The 17,284-nt window shown below is 38.4% G+C and overlaps 5 protein-coding genes across 10 annotated transcripts; all 5 read right to left on the bottom strand.

The window, feature by feature from the left end:
• Positions 1 to 24: 24 nt before the first annotated feature.
• Positions 25 to 2,961, bottom strand: LOC124202651 (DDB1- and CUL4-associated factor 11-like). 3 transcript variants are annotated; one of them, XM_046598999.1, is made up of 11 exons: positions 2,867 to 2,961; positions 2,676 to 2,788; positions 2,462 to 2,588; positions 2,137 to 2,398; positions 1,925 to 2,071; positions 1,677 to 1,858; positions 1,375 to 1,613; positions 1,205 to 1,308; positions 986 to 1,141; positions 812 to 918; positions 25 to 747 (listed from the first exon to the last, which is right to left on the bottom strand). In XM_046598999.1, the coding sequence occupies exons 2-11, from the start codon at positions 2,783 to 2,785 to the stop codon at positions 466 to 468; spliced, it is 1,716 nt and encodes a 571-aa protein (XP_046454955.1). In that variant the 5' UTR covers positions 2,786 to 2,788; positions 2,867 to 2,961; the 3' UTR covers positions 25 to 465. The 3 variants fall into 3 exon arrangements, with proteins under 3 accessions (XP_046454955.1, XP_046454954.1, XP_046454953.1); XM_046598998.1 differs by having other exon boundaries at positions 2,844 to 2,951; XM_046598997.1 differs by having other exon boundaries at positions 2,462 to 2,788; positions 2,844 to 2,951.
• A 363-nt stretch (positions 2,962 to 3,324) lies between these two features.
• LOC124202657 (glutamate [NMDA] receptor subunit 1-like) lies at positions 3,325 to 7,717 on the bottom strand. Of its 2 annotated transcripts, none has more exons than XM_046599005.1 (8): positions 7,351 to 7,717; positions 7,207 to 7,281; positions 4,852 to 5,010; positions 4,597 to 4,777; positions 4,300 to 4,517; positions 4,114 to 4,236; positions 3,903 to 4,054; positions 3,325 to 3,823 (listed from the first exon to the last, which is right to left on the bottom strand). In XM_046599005.1, the coding sequence occupies exons 1-8, from the start codon at positions 7,441 to 7,443 to the stop codon at positions 3,589 to 3,591; spliced, it is 1,236 nt and encodes a 411-aa protein (XP_046454961.1). In that variant the 5' UTR covers positions 7,444 to 7,717; the 3' UTR covers positions 3,325 to 3,588. The 2 variants fall into 2 exon arrangements, with proteins under 2 accessions (XP_046454961.1, XP_046454963.1); XM_046599007.1 differs by having other exon boundaries at positions 4,114 to 4,233.
• Positions 7,718 to 8,047: 330 nt separating this feature from the next.
• LOC124202653 (keratin, type II cytoskeletal 1-like) lies at positions 8,048 to 10,081 on the bottom strand. The gene is made up of 8 exons (XM_046599001.1): positions 9,936 to 10,081; positions 9,307 to 9,864; positions 9,131 to 9,246; positions 8,917 to 9,066; positions 8,737 to 8,850; positions 8,491 to 8,680; positions 8,314 to 8,434; positions 8,048 to 8,250 (listed from the first exon to the last, which is right to left on the bottom strand). Exons 1-8 carry the CDS (start codon positions 9,942 to 9,944, stop codon positions 8,219 to 8,221), a joined length of 1,290 nt encoding a protein of 429 aa, XP_046454957.1. The 5' UTR covers positions 9,945 to 10,081; the 3' UTR covers positions 8,048 to 8,218.
• A 572-nt stretch (positions 10,082 to 10,653) lies between these two features.
• On the bottom strand, positions 10,654 to 13,476 carry LOC124203125 (set1/Ash2 histone methyltransferase complex subunit ASH2-like). Its single transcript, XM_046599714.1, has 12 exons — positions 13,365 to 13,476; positions 13,023 to 13,292; positions 12,766 to 12,944; positions 12,502 to 12,702; positions 12,274 to 12,429; positions 12,018 to 12,201; positions 11,776 to 11,957; positions 11,619 to 11,708; positions 11,499 to 11,553; positions 11,297 to 11,432; positions 10,970 to 11,221; positions 10,654 to 10,893 (listed from the first exon to the last, which is right to left on the bottom strand). Exons 1-12 carry the CDS (start codon positions 13,382 to 13,384, stop codon positions 10,798 to 10,800), a joined length of 1,821 nt encoding a protein of 606 aa, XP_046455670.1. The 5' UTR covers positions 13,385 to 13,476; the 3' UTR covers positions 10,654 to 10,797.
• A 144-nt stretch (positions 13,477 to 13,620) lies between these two features.
• On the bottom strand, positions 13,621 to 17,069 carry LOC124203126. 3 transcript variants are annotated; one of them, XM_046599717.1, is made up of 4 exons: positions 16,450 to 17,040; positions 15,952 to 16,361; positions 14,350 to 15,881; positions 13,621 to 14,270 (listed from the first exon to the last, which is right to left on the bottom strand). In XM_046599717.1, exons 3-4 carry the CDS (start codon positions 14,625 to 14,627, stop codon positions 13,868 to 13,870), a joined length of 681 nt encoding a protein of 226 aa, XP_046455673.1. In that variant the 5' UTR covers positions 14,628 to 15,881; positions 15,952 to 16,361; positions 16,450 to 17,040; the 3' UTR covers positions 13,621 to 13,867. The 3 variants fall into 3 exon arrangements, with proteins under 3 accessions (XP_046455673.1, XP_046455671.1, XP_046455672.1); XM_046599715.1 differs by lacking the exon at positions 13,621 to 14,270 and having other exon boundaries at positions 15,131 to 15,881; positions 16,450 to 17,069; XM_046599716.1 differs by lacking the exon at positions 13,621 to 14,270 and having other exon boundaries at positions 15,131 to 15,881; positions 15,952 to 17,069.
• Positions 17,070 to 17,284: the final 215 nt, after the last annotated feature.

Here is a 17,284-nt window from a genome sequence, read left to right as displayed (position 1 = left end):
ATCTCTGCTGAGTAGAAATCCGTATTGGCGTAGAATTTAGCCCTGTATTTCCGTCTTCCCAAAAGTAGTACACGTAGACCTTTTTTTATAAACATATAAAAGACCCAGGAGAAAAAAATGAAAAAAAAAAAATAATTATACAAATAACAAGAAGAATTGTTCTTGGAAATTTCCACTCTCATTTACTTGAGAGTTTCACACGCATCAAATTATCCAGCACAACTAGATGCATCGTACCCGGGAGGAAGTTGATCATCTATCACAAAAAAGTAAAATAAAAGAGGGAAGGTTAACGTATCGATAGAAGCGCGTGAATTGAGCGCACCACGCCTGCTTCAGTTAAAGGTAACACCAATAACTGTACACAGAATTGAAACAAATGACTGCGTTGCGTTTTTTTTTTGTAGTTATGAAGTGTTTCGAAACAAGTGTGTTGTATTAAAGGATATATGGTGCGGACAAGACTTATGAAAGAGGGCGGCGGCTGGCTGCTTGTCGCTGCCTCTGTGACGTTCTCCGGGCCGTCTGTGGAGTTGCTCGAGCGGCCAGTCGTGGACTCCTACGCACTTCGCGATCACCTCCGCCATCAGCCGCGTCGTCATCTCGATATGAGCGGCGCTGCCTCTGCATCCAATTAGGATTGGAATCGTTGGATTCGCTGTCGGTAATGTACTCTTCCGTGTCCAAATCCATTTCGTCCTCGGAATCGGCTGAGGAATGGAACCACTTGAAGTGTCGGCCGTCCCACTATTACCCCGGTTGATTAAACTTTGGGAATTCATAGAGAAAAATTAGAAATAATATTTCATACCGCTGAATCGATAATATCCATGGAGTATGGATGCCAAGAGACGTCCCGAACACATTCAGAATGACCAGTCAGAATCGCTGCAGGCTTTCCAGTCAGGACATCATAAACTAAAATTGCAAATATTTAAAAATTAAATTGGTTTAGATTGATAATACTAGGTTATTGGGGTCTCACTGAAAATTTTTCCAGCTGCACAACCACTGTAAATATATCGTTGCCCAGTGCTAAATGCTGGACTGAAACGGCATCGGATTAAAGTTCTTAAGACACTGTGTCCGCGGTATGTCATCAAACTAGTATCACCGGCGATCTTGTTTTTGGGAGAAGCCACTGCCAAAGAATAATAATTCAGTTGAGATTTTAAACATAAACAATAACAAAAAGTTAACTTACGCCTCCACGGAACGTTTTGGAAACTATAATCCCAACTTTGGGCGTTCATAAGCATTCTAGTCTTTTGTTGAACTTCGTTTCCTGAGAATTTGCGCATGTCCCATCTAATTAATCGCACATTTTTTAAATGTTTTTTTTTTTACGATAGATAAAACAAGTATTGAGATTACAGCTTGATGGATTGGTCCTTGCTATTTGTAATCAAATGTCTGCCATCTCCACGCGAGTCGACGAACGTAAGTCCGTCAACATGGCCACCAAGAATGCCCACCGGTTTAGCCTCTCCGTTTTCCGCCAACGTTCGACGATCCCAAACTTTGCATAATCCATCATCCGCTCCAGAAAATAGGATCTGCGAAGTTTCGTCAGCATAGGCCACAGTATTCACGTCCTCTTCGTGGGCATCAATCTAAACAAGATGGGAGGTTAATTAAGGACTGTTGGTGGGTACGAAACAAAATAGTAATTTTACCCTGAGCGTTCTCTGTCGTTTTTCGCAATCGTAAATGTACAAACAGCCGTCATTGGCACCACCCAATACTTCATTTCCGTCTTGAGAAAAAGTAAGGCTGAAAATACAAAACCGTCGGAGTTCCGGGGAAAGTGGGAGAACTTCATGTCTTTCCACCTCATCGTAAATGTTACAAAGGTGGACTGAAAATGGAACCAAACGCATTAACAACATTTTTACTAAGTCGAATTATGTTTCAAGGTACTTACTGGCTTCCGACCAACTAGAATAAATGATGGAACGTCCATCAGGACTGAACGCTGTGTCTAGAATACTCCATCCGACATCTCGGGCGGGGATTTTCCTTATGCAATCAAATCCGCCTTTTGATGTGTCAAACACACGGATAACTCGATCTATGAATTTGAAGAAAAGCAAAGATTAAATCTTTTCTTGCGCAACACAAAGTCAATTGTAATACCTTGTGAAGCGCTGAGGAAAATATTGCCATCTTTAGAATATGTCCCGCAAAACATTTTGTGATTGCAGTTGGCAACTTGTTTGAATTTGTTAGGCAAATAGTTGTGGCCAATATAGCTCCTGTCTCCACCAGAAAAATGCCCTGTACCCTTCATCCCTACTTGACGCTGGTACAGTAGTGATGTCACACGAGTGGAATGGGATTTGCAACCGTGCTTGTAGATTCCTGATGATAGAGATGTTGATAAGTACAAATCAGTCCCCTAGAGAAAAACTGGTATTAAAAAGAGGTACCTTCTTGTTATGTCTAAACAAACTCATTTTACCTCAAGAACAGTTAAATCAGGTGTGCTGTCAACAGGGGGTGGTTGGGCATTTGGAAGGAAATCAAAGAAAGACTCGTTTCTTTCTTCAAATACTGAGTTTCTTTCTGAAAGAATGTGAGCTCGGCCACTGTGGTTTCCCAGAAAGGGAAAGAATTGTTGAATATTAAGATGATCTGCAAGCCACTCTACTATCATGAAGGGATAACTAACTAACCTCCTGATGAGCTGGGTAAGAACTGTGGCTATGTCGGTATCAGAATCTTCGTCCGACATCGATGAAGTATCTCTGTTACTGCTGTCTCTGTCTTCATCGTCAGAGTTCATTTTCTGTTGGGACAATTAAATCAGTAAACGTATAACGTGCTGTGATTCGGCTTCTTACTTGAAGGTAGATTGTTGTCTCACCGTTTATTCAATAACAAAGTTAGTTAACCCGATAAAAAATGTCACGCAACTAGGCAGACGACAGCAAATGTTTGATAAAAAGCTTTACGCAAACGACATCTAGTGTTGAAATTCTAAACCTTTGAGAAAAAATTACCGCCAAAATTTGAAATTGAGCCTTTTCTTCCTCATTTTCTTTTTCTCTGATAAAAACCAACGCATGAACCAAATTCATACCAACCAAATTTTTCAGGATTGCAATCAAGTGATTTTCGTTGTCATATCTTAGAAGCTAGGCCTTTTATTACGATTTCAAAATTATTTCCATTACAATTACTGAATTACGACGATAACTTGAGCTTCACGTGTAATAAACTTTATCCTGTCTTTCCTCATTACCTACCGACCTACCGTTGGGCAGCATTAAATTTGCCTCTTTTAGTCACTGTAGCAACCAATAAAATTTCTTGAGACAATCAAACTTTTAAACAAATGTGTATTCTAGCAAATCAACTGCTAGTTAGTTAATTCGTATCAGGAGTTACAAGACTAAGCTAAAAACGTTCGCATGCCCCAGGAGGAGAAGTAAAAACGGATTAAAATTCGGTAAAGGTTGTTTAAGACGTATATATAAATATATAAAAGAGGATATTATTAGACGAAAAGACTATTATTAGAAACTACACAACGTGCCCTATTGATGTAGTGCAGCACATACCTGCTGCAATAAATGCTTAAATTAACTAAAGCCTCTCTCGACGTAATGTTGATAGGATTATTTCCAGTAAGAAACTCAGCGTCGCCAATCCAATACCGATAGCAAGGATAAAGAAAGCGCTAATTAAGTCCGACAGTTGAATGGGGACTACGCGGGTGACTCCACGTTTCGTATCGGCAAAACACTGTTTCGCCTTGGGAGTAGAATGAATATTATTAATCCATAAACGGACAAGTCCACTCTCCCACAGTTCCATAAGTCTGTAAATATATTAGGATTGAAATAAATAAATAAAAAATCAAGATGTAAAAATTTAGGGTGTTTAAAATGGTTACATACCCTTTGTCCATATCTTTAGTAAACAAACTTCCTTTTTTAAAAAACAAAGACGTAAATCCAATGGAAACGGGCAAAAGTTTCGATAATTTAAAGCGACACATCCCGTCTTTCTCATATTGAGAACAGACAAAGGCATAGCATAAAGAGTGCAGCTAATGAAACAGAAAAGTTCAAAAATTGATCATGTTAATCTCTGTCTTTATACACTTACATAAGGATAAGCGTAGCGTCCAGTTTCCAGTGTTGCGGTCAACTTGAAAGGATTGTCAACTATTTGATTAGGATTACGTCGGGCTTCATCCCCAAGAACCTTATAAATACCGGATGTCGCCTTCTAGTGAATCCAGGAACAGCTTATGAGGATTTGATTTAGAAAATAAAGGAGAAATGACCTCACCAGGATCTGATTTCCGATCGTCGTATCACTTCGCAGAACTATACCAACTTCTTCGCTTGCGGCCAAGTCTTCAAATGAGTTTATGGTCGGTTTCATCTTTGGCGTTGTGAGTGAAGATGTGACGATTCCAGTGTAACAATTGACCAAAACCATAGCGCACAAAACCCAAACTCCAGTCAGGACCCGAAATGAGAAGCGATTAAATGCTTCTCTACCCCCTATTAAAGTTAAGAAAATTAGCGGCAGAGTACTAGCGGCAAAACATTTAAGTTGAAATAATCGCAAAAAATCGTTTACCTTGATTCGTCAGGGTATTAATCACGTAAATCATGTGGGAACTAGGGATAGTTGTAAACCATCGAATGGAATTGTTGTTCTTGGCGGCATCGTTATTCCAATGAAGATGTTGGTAGAACCACGTAAAAAAAGTCATCGCGCCAATGACAGGGAAAATGCTGATGAAAATCAGCAACCAAACCTGAAATCATAAAAAAAACGTAAGTAGCGCAATTGGAAGAAAAAGTGATCAAAGGAAATAGGCAGATAGCTCACCATAGGTTGAAATGGACCGATGAAAGCGAATAAACGATTTTCTTCCTCAGGTCTTGGTACAATTAGTGTCATTCCTTCAGTCCATATAAATGACGTTGGATCATTTTTCGCTACTCGATCGGCAGTTAAATGAAAGGTGGACGTAATGCTGTCAACGTTCTAATAATAAAAATAAACAATGTAATTTTTGTTTTTTATTACAACTAAAATTTTCTATTTTGCTTCTTCGTTGGCGAGTTGGTGATGAGCAGCCCCATGTGTGCCGTATTTCTCGACAAGAGTTTGGTTAATCAGAATCAAACGGAACCTGCGAATTTTCGCAGTTGGTTTCCCCACAATTATAGATTAAGAAAGAGATAAATTCAAATGAATCGATCTTAATGTTCAACATACGTAAAATTGAATTTAGTCGACATCCAAGAAATTAATTTGTAGTTCACACCAGTGAACGTGAAAGTGCCATTCGGACCTCGGATCAAATTATCGTAGGGAGGTTGCTTGAGTAAAGAAAAAGACAAACAAGCATTATAAATTTTACATCACACAAAAGGAGTGAATTAAAGTATTTCAGGTTGGAAATTAGAATCATTTTGTCAACTTTTAACAGCCCTGATATCCAACATTACAAATGTTTATGAATTGTATGCAATAAATTTCTCTACGTGGGTAGAAAACCCTGAAGATATGCGGAAAAGTGTAGTCGATACTCACATCTAGAGCCAAGAATGTCAAGAGTCGACCGTTTAAATCAAGTTCGGTTGAGAAATCAACGCTCGTTATTAAAATAAGCGTCAATAAAACAATTGACGTGAATAGTTTGGTCCTGTATATAAAGCCAATTTGCATTTCGATCAAGTATCGTATTGTCACGAGAAATACAAAAGTGCGCAAACGGATTAAATTTATAAGATTACAGCTTCACCCCTAAATAAGTTGTTCAATATTCCGGAAAACGTGCAAATCTCGTATTATATACCCAAGAGCGAATTGTTTCTGTTGTTGTTGCCAATACAGAAACTGTGATCAACGTACGAATTGCACTCACTGCCATAGCAACTGAGTTTTTCTTTAAAGAAAATTATTCATCACTGTGGGATAATAAATATAAGATTCTACCTCAAGTCCATATGCTTGACGTTTTCTCATGTTTGATGCTCCGAGCATATTTACATAGCAAAACTATTGATTAATGTGCGTCGGTTCATACGGGATGCGGTTTTGAATGTACAAGCCCAAAGAATCTATTATTAACGTGGGCACTGATACAGACAAAATCCTTCGTGCCCTTCGCCCTCAAATGGGAGGTAGTTTGAAATAGAAGTGAAACAATAGCGAAACAAAATTATCGAAATAAATAACAAAAGTACCTAAGACAATAACATTTCATGCATTAAAAGTATTACCTACATTTTAACACTCACAGCACATGGCTATTGAATTAAAACTGTGACGCAAATGCCCCGAGTACGTAAATTTAGGTATCGACTTTAACCATTAACAAGCTAAGGATCCGAAGTTGTAAAGGTGAACCTGGGGAACAGGAATACATATTATCTTAAGACTTAAAAATAACATGCATCGGGATCGGCTTCTATAGAGAATTCGCCTGGGGTAAATAAATCGCAATCACGATGCGCGTAAGGATTGCAATTACAATCAAGTGGTTAGTTCGGTCATGCCTGCAACTTGAATTTCGATTTATAATTGGGTCTATTGCATCGATAGTAAACGCCACTGGACGAAAGGTTCCAGTACTATTTACATTCTTCAATACACTACTATAATGACGTTTTCAATTCCGACCTGTCTTGTTAACCGCTTGTTAACTGTATACAAATTATGTCTGTGTGATTCCTTTCTACCATAGCAACATCAAAATTACATTTGAAACGAGTCGGCATCTTCAGGTGAAATTGACTGATTTTGACAACCGCCTTTGTATTATGTAAAAGAAATTGGATAGGACTCCAGAAAGTCCAAAACGTCATAAATCATAGCGTGTAGCATGAAATATAAGGCTTTCTCGACTTTAAGTGACATTCAACGTTTATGTTGTAGCAACCAGAGTATGGTTGCTAACAACTTAAATTTATTCAAATAAGGTAAGTAACCATGGGTTGCTATAGCAAAATCTAGACAATATCAGAGAACCACTCCACGAAATTATGCTAATGTTGAAGAAACTTGGATTATGATGGTAAAGCAATCAGAAAACTTTCGAAACTATCGAATACAAATCAAGTCAACACATCCTGACCGACACTTAAGCGCAATAGACGAGGAATAACAATGAAATCGTCCAACAAATGATTGGAAAACAAATTATCTAATAGACAGCAGTTAAAAGAGACTCACTTTGATTTCGTTGATCCGAGGTTGGGTGCTTGCAGAGGTTAGCAGAATCTTTCTTTTGGATCGACCAGGGACATTCTAAGTTGAGAAACCCATCAGATAAAACAGCTGAATATACCAACATTTTACTAATTTGTAACTTCTTACCACATGTCGTTTTGTAACGGATATGGTGGCGAGAAAAATTTCAGAGAACTTCATCCATCGCGAAACTGTGAACCATTTTTTGATCAACATCATTTGTGAATCAACATCGGCGTACCGAACTTTAACCTTGTTATTAAAACGATTGCAAACATTTTAAAACTACAACTTTCTTTGCCAAATGTATCACTATCAGCTGCCACAATGTAATTCAAAATACTAGAATAATCTAAAAGCAACGTCCGTTATCTAAGAATTGATCTCGAGAGTGACTTCAAAATTAAAATATAAGAATTCTAGGTTCTAAATCTCTTCCTTTTTAAACGACCTGGTGTACCAATACATTACTAACACGTGACGTGTGCAGTCAAAAAATCTTCATCTAATGTGCAACTATCGTTCGTCCTAATTAAAATAGTGGGAAAGGGCAACCAACACAGGGAAACCGCTGCTTTACTGCTAAATACGGGTGAAATTAACTGCCAATACTGGGACTTCCCTATAGAAAGAGAAACGACAGGATTGTTAACTCCAATTAGAGTATTAATGACTTACTGTGAGTTCGTCTTACCTACCTGAGTTATACTCGTTGAAGCGTGATGGAAAAACTGGCATTTTCAACTCTTCCGAAAGAATTTCTTGTACTTCTGACCTAGTCTCAAATTGATACCATGCAAATTAAAAACAAGGCAAACACAAATTGCATCCATCGATTAAGCGTCTCGCAATCGTGTTAGGTGTATCTCCCAATGGGAAAAAACACGACATGAAATATTTGATTACACAGAACATCGTCATTTGAAAAAAAGACGGTTAAACCCTTCATTTCTAAAGATTTAAAAAACTTGTCAGAATAATGTCTGAATACACATTAGTCGCTTTCGTCAGAATCATCATCGGCAGCTAAAGACAAATAAACAATGAGTTACTTAATGAAAAAGGATGAAGCATTTAAAAATAAAATACCTTCATCATCCTCGTCTTCTTCGTCTTCATCCTCCTCCTCATCTTCTTCTTCTTCTTCGTCCCCGCTTTCCTCATCTCCATTAGCTTCTTCATCTACTTTCCTTTTTTTGCTTGGTGGTTCCTATGGCGAGAGATAATACATTAAAACCAGTTTGGAAATATTTTAATTGTACATACTTCTTTGACTTGGGACCCATTTCCTGCTTCTTCTACAACAACAGGCTCGGGTTCACCCAACTTGGGGTAGTCGTATAAGAGTTCCATAATACAAGGGAAGACGTAGATTTTCTTTCCGGCAATTTTCAAATCTGTCATCTTTAAAATTTCTGCAGGTCGTTCGTTGTTTTTAAAACGAAGAGCGGCGTGGCTGTAAGAAAAAATGTCATTATTATAAGAGCTTTTTTAAAATATTTGGTGTTATACCAAAACTTGGACGCGGGGAAAGTCTTGTCGTAAAGGGTGAAAGAAATTGCGTCAGGGAACTTATCAGCAATATGTTTGATTGTGACATCTTTGGGAACATCTCTCAACACAACCCTTCAAAAAACAAAATAGTATATCGTTACAATAAGTTGAATGAAAATGTTGAGACCACAAACTTACTGATCTTGTTGGATATTGGCTACTGCTAACTTGGCACTTTGCACTACATATGGCACATCAACATGTTTCAAGAAATTTTGACCAATCTGGTCCTTTAATCTGAAAAATGCCGCTTCTGATTCTTCAACAGTTGCAAATTGTACCTTGCAGCTATGGGTCAGTAAGAAAAAGTGTTAACAAATTGGTACCTAATTCAACCGTGTCTCATAACTACCTGTTTTCCTTCAGAGGAATAATCTCCTCAATTTTAGGATCAAGTGTTTTGACATCGTCTTCAACATAAGGTTTGGCAAACCTAAGGTAAACTTGTCTACTCTCCAAGGAATCGCTCTGTAAGAGATAAGGAAAAATTAAGTAAACATTACCATTAAACTACTTGAATCAACAAACCTGTTTCTTTGCTGATTTCATTCCCATTTGATCAGTGGATTTCACATTTTCATGGGCATCAAGGATTTTCCTTGCTGCTTCAAGTGACTCCAAATCTCTGAACAAAATTATCCTCAAAATTTCCTTTTCGCTGAATGGTGTTGAGATTGAATGAAATCCTGGTAGTTTTTCCAGGTCTTCCAGATTTGGATTATCGTTGAAGGTGATGTACAGTTGCAGGCCAGCTTTGATTTCAAAGCGCTGAAATTCTCCACGGTTGGGAAGTGTTGCACCTCCTCTTCCACGGGCACCAGAAGATCCTCTTCCACGATTGCCAAAAGATGGTCCTCCTCTGCCACTGTCACCTCTTCCACGACCACCTCTGAATGGTCCTCCACGGCTGGGACTGCCAGATCCACCACCCCAGCTTCCACGACCACCTCTATCTCCTCCACGATCACCCCCTCTGAAACTTCCTCCTCGGGAACCACCTCGGAAACCACGAGAACCTCCACGATCTCCACCTCTTCCTCGTCCACCACCACCACCTCGGCCTCTGCCACGTGAACCAGACATTTCCTGAGATGTTTACAACACCAGCAATGAATATAAATAACAAAAACGTTTAATACAATTATGTTTTGACTTACTTGACTCATTTTATCGTTGAACTACAGCAGAAGACCTTCAATGCTTTCGATGCAGATCGTAAGAAGACCACGTGTGGAAAACGCGCTCGTCTGTCTAACTCTAACAGAGTTCTGCTAGTGGGAGGTCCGTCAACGCAGACGAATCCAATTTGTATTTCATGGTAAAATGTCACGTAGCGAACCTAGCGGTTGTTTCCCTTTAAGACTGATTTTGTAAAGGTGGCGGGTAAAGCATGCTACACGATTTCATGAAATTTTTTATGGGTTAGCCTTTTTCAAGTATTTAGAGGTAACTTTGTATTGAATATGATGCCTCTGGGCAAAAACTAGGCGGGAATATCAAATTTCGCACACTTGCGAGAAAGGGTAATTTTTATGGTTAGTAAAAATTGACACGGGTACACACTGCACAGTACCACTACTTGCGATTTACATTTTTTTCTCGGACCAATTAGTCACTACCAATTCAATAATTCACATTTTTCTATTCCAATCTCTTCAAACACAATCGTGTTTTTGCCAGTTTTGGTACCTTATCAGCGCATTTTATATTTTCCCGTTGTTGAAAAATGACCTCATCTGAAAGACTTTATAGTAGTACAGATTGATGTCGATTGACATGTGACTGTGACTTTCTCACTAAAATATTCAGCCAAACAATTTTGAATTTCATGAGTTTCTGTGGAAAATTACACTAGTTCAGTCGAGTGGATTCATGTAAAAATGACAAGTCTGTCTATTTTGAATATAAAAATCATACTGTTTCGAAATGTAATTCACGAAGAAATGGATAGTATGGATGTTGAGAAGGGATAGAAAAATCGAAGCATGCTTGCTGAAATACAACAGGAGTAATACTACTCTAGAGATCTAATCGAAGACGACCCTCGTTTTCAGTCAAATAGAGCATGTCAGCCATAGCTTGCTCTGTGATTGATTCTTCTGCTCTCTCGTGCATCTGCAATTAAGTTTAAATAAAAAATTAATGTCAGAAAAGTAAAAGCATGGAATTATTATTGCGCTTAGCCACTTACACCCCTGAATGCTACGTCTTTGGGAGCAAATTTAAAGTTGGGTCCAAAATTGACAGAAACGGTAACATTTTTGAAAAGTGATATCGCAGGAAAATAACCGCCTGCATAGATATCCTTGAAGCCCGTTCCTTGATGGATTCCATTCTTGTAAAAATCTATTTTGGCACCCTCCAATGGCTTCAACTTGCGCAATTCTTCCTGCATCTCATCGCGGTCCTCGTAGTATAAGTGGCTCTTGAATTTCACTAACGGCTGTAGAATGAAATAAGTAGTTAATACGTTCTTTGAAAATAAGGTGGATAACACATAAAGAATAAAAAGACGGACCTTGTCTTTATAAGTCGGGGGAATATAATTCCCATTAGGAATATCTGGCAGTTCAATAAGGATTCCAAGTACATCTCCTTCGCCGTATCCTTGTGAAAAATGTTTGCCCAGAGACTCATGGAATACGGTTCCTTTCCTGAATAAAAAACGAAGCATTCTGTTTCAAATCTTTTCCAGTTTCCAAGATAGCACCTCGATTTACCTGGATCTCCAAGAATAGCCGAATTTATCATAGCCGAGTGGAGCTTGAAGATTACCTATATGTTTAAAGAGTATATTACAATGTTATTTATTTTGTAAATGTTATTAAAATTAATACTACCATATGCTTGAGCGAATCCAATCCTAGTGGCAGCTAATTCAGGCATTTCTTCAATTGAACACTCCCAGTACCATGTTCCACGATTCACGACTAGATAGATATGCAAATGATACAATTTTAACATGTACACAATTCAGCAATCAATATTTCCACTAACGATGTGTTGCTCTAACAGTGCAGTATCCTTTTTCTCCGGTGGCAGCCATTCTGTCTTCGGTGATTTTCAGCTGGGGCGCTCGATCATGTAAAGTCAGAAGTACTTGTGACGGATTCAATTTGCGATATAACCAGCCTGGAATAGGCTTTCCTGCCCAATCGCTGCTTTCATCAAACTCCTGCCTATAATTAAAAAACAAAATGTTTTTTTTTTTTCAACTTCGAAATCTAGAAGTACATTACCTGAATGGAGCATGGGGATCTGGCTCTGCTAAAATGTAGCGGTAACCGTCTTTGTTAAATGGATGATCAAGTGGGTAACCATGAGCTGGTAACTTGGGTGTTCCAATATCATTTCGAGTTTTACGCTGATTACCACCAAACTGGTCAGGAACACGACGTTTATAGCCACGTCCACGAATGGCAGCTGCTCATAATTAAGGGGCAATCATAAAAGTACTGAAGTAACAATGAAAAACATTGAAATTTGAATCATTACTGTTTCCTCCAGCTGGATCGGTTTGTTTTAGGTGACCAGCTCTAACCATGGCTTCATAGTTCGGTCTGATGTTTACGAGTTCCAACGACAACAAGCCAAACATGCAATCACTAGCCATCGTTTCGGGTACGGGTTCCTGGCAAACGAATATCAGCCCTGCGAATAGAATAAGATTAAGAAAAGATCTCGTGTTTTGTTATGCCTTTGTCACCATTATTTAACACATACCTTTTTCCTTCATCAAAGTTTTATGTATTGTGGAATGCCAGGATTGTGTAACCCTTCTAGGCATTGTGGTAAGATATTCCCAATGAGAATCCACATATGGTACTATTTCTTTATCCCTGGAAAAATATTGTCTTGAAGTTCCTTCTTTTGTGCTATTTTGCATCAAGTTAGCTATTGTGGTAATACACATCTGTGTGAATTCTAAAACAAATTGTATTTTATGGTATTGTAATGATATTTTTTTTTGCAATTAGTTGGACTTACGGGCTTGATTTTTCTTGAAACTTTCTAATCCGGTAGGTGAGCAATTCTTGCACAAGAAAACATAGTTCATCATGAAAGGTACCAGTTTGCCCAACTGATAACTGATACAGGATTCATGAAACCAACGGAGACAGGTTGCACAAAAAAGTTCAACAATATTCATGTTGCGATCCTTTCCACTAGATAAGAATAAAAGTAAGATTTTACATTGCCAAATCCTTACACAAGTTTAAATTATACAAGCAAGGTATAATTACCAATAACAGTTGCCTTCCTTTTCAGTAGTTTTACCGGCATTATCTAAGACAGATGCCAGCTCTTGGGACTTTGATTCACCAACTATGCCTGATGAATTCTTTGAATCATTTCCTTGAACTTGTGAATCTTCTGACATTTCCAATGTTTTGGACGGCGGTTCTGAAGCAGGAGTGCCTTCGATGTCAGAACCAGGTGGTAAAACGTCGTCGGATAGCTCATCCATTAGCTCGACTGGTTCTGATGGTTGGGCTGGCTTGTGGTGTGAGTTACTGGAATGGAAATGCAGTGTAAATTTCTAAATGAGGAATAATATTACAGCTGTGTTATGCTAAAGAAATTACTCTGCAACGAAATCGGCCATTCTAGAAAGATTGTTTGAAAGCAAATTTCAGGAAAACAGTCAATAGCGACATCTTACAGTCGTTTTCAACATCAAACAAATTGAAATCTGGCGCCATCGTTAAACATCATTAAAGTGAAATTTCCCTGCTCATTTTGACTCGTTAACCCACTAATTATCTAGTCACTGAAAGCTGAAACTTAAATTATTATGAATAACTTTTTTTCAGAAACAGGAAATAATCAGTTTCGTTTTGCAACCCAAAGAACCTTTTATTGCTGTGACCAATAACAAAATATAGAAATACATATTGTAAACAAAACTCACATAAGATTTGAAGTAATAATGCAAGTAAAGATTAAAAATGCGGTAGCAAGAATTATTTTTACGCTATAACCAAATGCGAAGATAAAAGTAACCCACAAAATTATCATCTCATATCCAAACAGCGATTCAAGTAGAATATTGTTGGCTGCGATGTTCAGAGAAATTGGAATAAAATAATCAAACGTTTAAGTTAGGTTTAAACAACTTAGTAGCCATAGTGGTGGCTTTGACAGTCACTGGGATGGACGGTTTAGGACAGGCAAGAATAGGAAATCCTGACGGAGTACAACCTGCTACAGTCAAAGTGGTAAAACCAGATGATAACGTCTGGGTTAGCGTGAAAGTGGCAGTTAGCGTCGTTGTTTCCTGCACAGTTAGGCCCAAACAGGAAAGAAGTTGACTCAAGTTGACGGTGGAGTTGCCACAATCACCAACAGGAATTTGATTATTCCTGCCTTTAACAGCCAATTGACGGAAAATGTTGACGGAGGTGCGATACGAGTCGTCTTCAAACGAACTGAGAATCGAATTCGAGTCGAGAAACGACCTCAAAGTCAAAGGAGCTATGGTAGGCTCAATCCTGCAGTCAATCGACAAAAATGTAAATTTAGTAACTTAGACAAAAAGAGCAGTTAAGCCAATTATACTAATGTATTTACCCCATAACTACTGATGGTGCAAATTCCTCCTCATTAAATTGAATAATTTGCTGATTCTCTTCTACTCCACGTTTTCGCCGACATTGGGTAACATTTTTACCGGCAGTGATGAAACAGGGCGTGGGCTTGGTCAAAGTCATCGTTGATGTTGCCAAAGTGAAAGAAGTAACACCGGAAAAGAGAGGGCCGAAGATACTGAATGCTTGCGCTGAGCACACAGACGATTGCAAGACAACAACGGCCAGCAAAACCAACAATTTAGGCATAACAAAATGCATTTTGAAATAGTATTACAGAAGTTTGACTGAATAAAGCGACTGAATTGTGAAGAGTTTGAAGATACAATATGTTCAATCGAACTTTCCACTTTCTTTTTATACCGTTTCCGATATGATTCGCCCTTGTAAAATCACTTTGTTTGATGCTCATTAGCGTGCTTGGCCATTCACTGATGTCGAAATCTTGCGTTTTTCATCTTTCAAAAGTGCGGTACAAGCCATACATTAATCATTCATAAATTAATTTGTTGAAATACCACGTTGACCTCCTTAAAAAATCAGTCAACTTCTGCTCTCTTTGCGTGATTGACTGCCGAGTCCAATATCGCGTTTATCATGAATAGTATAGTTCCTATGTATATGATAAGAAATTTGATGACATTTGTTGGAATATGGACTGTGACATACGAAGGCTACAGTATAGAATAGCAAATTACGTATGCATATTTGATTTAGTAAGTCAATTGTGAAGAAATTGACGACTTCAATTCATTCTGCAATTATTTGTTTTACGTGAGTAGTATATTGATTTAATTAATTGATGGCTAGATATAGCTCACAAGATGGTATGAAATCTAAAAAAAAAAAAGAAAAAAATATATACTTTTCGTAAAGGAGTTTGTCAGCCATCATTTCCAAGATAAATAAAAATGTTACATTAAAACAATGATGTAAATAAATAAGTTTCATAATAGCAAAAATAGAAAATCCTTCCAAACCAAATTCATCAGCAAAATTGCTTCAGCTAAGAAAAGTCGCCTCTACTTAATGGAAATTCAATTCCGTGTCTCCTACGCGGATTGATTTACATTTTTGAATCGACGGACCATTCTCGCAGTTTTTGTGCCCACAGCCGTAATCCCAGTTGTTGTTGTCGTTGTTGTTGTGGTCGGTGTAGTAGGAGGAGTGCTGGTATTATCAATTGGGCAAGAAAGAACGGGGAAACCTGCCGGAGTGCATCCAGCCACGGTCATGGTAGTAAAACCGGATGATAAAGTCTTGGTTATTGTGAAAGTGGCAGTTAGGGTTGTTGTTTCCTGGACGGTCAATCCCAAACAGGAAAGAAGTTGACTCAAGTTAAGGATCCTCATGCCGCAATCGCCGACCGGAATCCGATTATTCCTGCCTTTAACAGCCAATTGGCGGAAAATGTTGACAGAAGTATGAAACGAGTCGTCGTCAAACGAACTTGCGATCACGTTACTGGAATCGGCAAGGGATCTGAAAGTCAAGGGGGCTGCGGTAGGCTCGATCCTGCAGTAAAACATAAAAAAATTGAATTAAGTAACTTACAAAATAATAGAGCAGCTCCTAATGTCTTTACCCCATAACTACTGATGGTTCAAATTCCTCCTCATCAAATTGAATAATTTCGGATTTCTCTTCAATTCCACGTTTTCGGCGACATGCCGTGACGTTGTCGCCGGAAGTGATGAAGCAAGGTGTTGGTTTGGTGAGAGTCGATGTTGATGTTACCATCGTAAAAGAAGTAACACCGGAAAAGAGAGGGCCGAAGATACTGAATTCCTGGGCTGAGCAGGTAGACGATTGCAAGGCAACAACGGCCAACAGGACCAACAATTTAGACATGGTAAAGTACATTACTGACAAATTAAAAGGACTGTAGGAATTAAACGACTTAACACTCAATGTCTGTGTGGGACAATGTGTTCAGTAGAAGTTTGGGACTCTCTTTTATACTGCAGCCACATTCGTTCATCCTCCCATGGCTTCCTGTAAAAATATTTTGGTTAATTAGAAGTAGAACTTTGAATTAGATTCTCATTGCCGTGTTTAGTAATTAACGCTGACGAAATCCTACCTTGCTTATACTGCTACAAAAGTGTTGAATTTTCCCAGGTATCACGCTGGCCGCTGAAGCAATATTATCACGATATTGAAACCCGATATATTGCTCCATCAATAATAATACTGAGAGGCTCCCATCGTGTAGTAAGGTGATACAAGTAAGTAATATCAGATGCAATTCTTCTCCAAGAAATGGAAACAGCACTCTTTGTTCCCATTGAAGATTGATGTTATCACGAAAAACGGATGGGTGACTTAGCTGACCGTAAGCTCGTGGGTGGTTCACAAGGTCTGTTCCATGAGTTGCAGCACCTAACAGATATTACATTGAAATTAATTTAAATAATTCCAGATATCCTCTGTTCTCTATTGAAAAAAAAAACAATTGTGAAATTCTCAACACAAGATGTGTTAAAGAGACATGGCTCAAAATTCAATCCTAGTCTTAATTAAAGGTGAAATCGAAATTGGTTCATGTTCAACAGATTTACAAGGACTTTTCCGTATTGTTATGAAATAAAAATACCACCTACATTGTACTTACATAATGAAGTGGGCTCCCACAATGATGTTCAGGATACTTGCACTAGAATCTACCTAATGACGTAATGATAATTTTGAGGCAAACTGTACAGTACCCACCAAACTATTAGGTACACCCCCCTATTTTCAATGCATTCTTATGGCACTACGTGTCCTAGAAAAATGCAATAACTCTTGAACCGCTTGGGCTAGATTTTTTTCCTTTTGGCCCTGAGTAGATCTAATGATGATCTACATTTTTTCTACACATGAAGTTGTCGTAGGATTAACCCCCACGGCGCTACGGTATCGTTCAGTTTATTAGG

The sequence above is a fragment of the Daphnia pulex genome, chromosome 9 (assembly GCF_021134715.1).
Source record: "Daphnia pulex isolate KAP4 chromosome 9, ASM2113471v1".
Taxonomy (NCBI): domain Eukaryota; kingdom Metazoa; phylum Arthropoda; class Branchiopoda; order Diplostraca; family Daphniidae; genus Daphnia; species Daphnia pulex.
The sequence above is the reverse complement of the archived record's forward strand: the minus strand, read 5'-3'. Positions and strand labels throughout refer to the sequence as shown.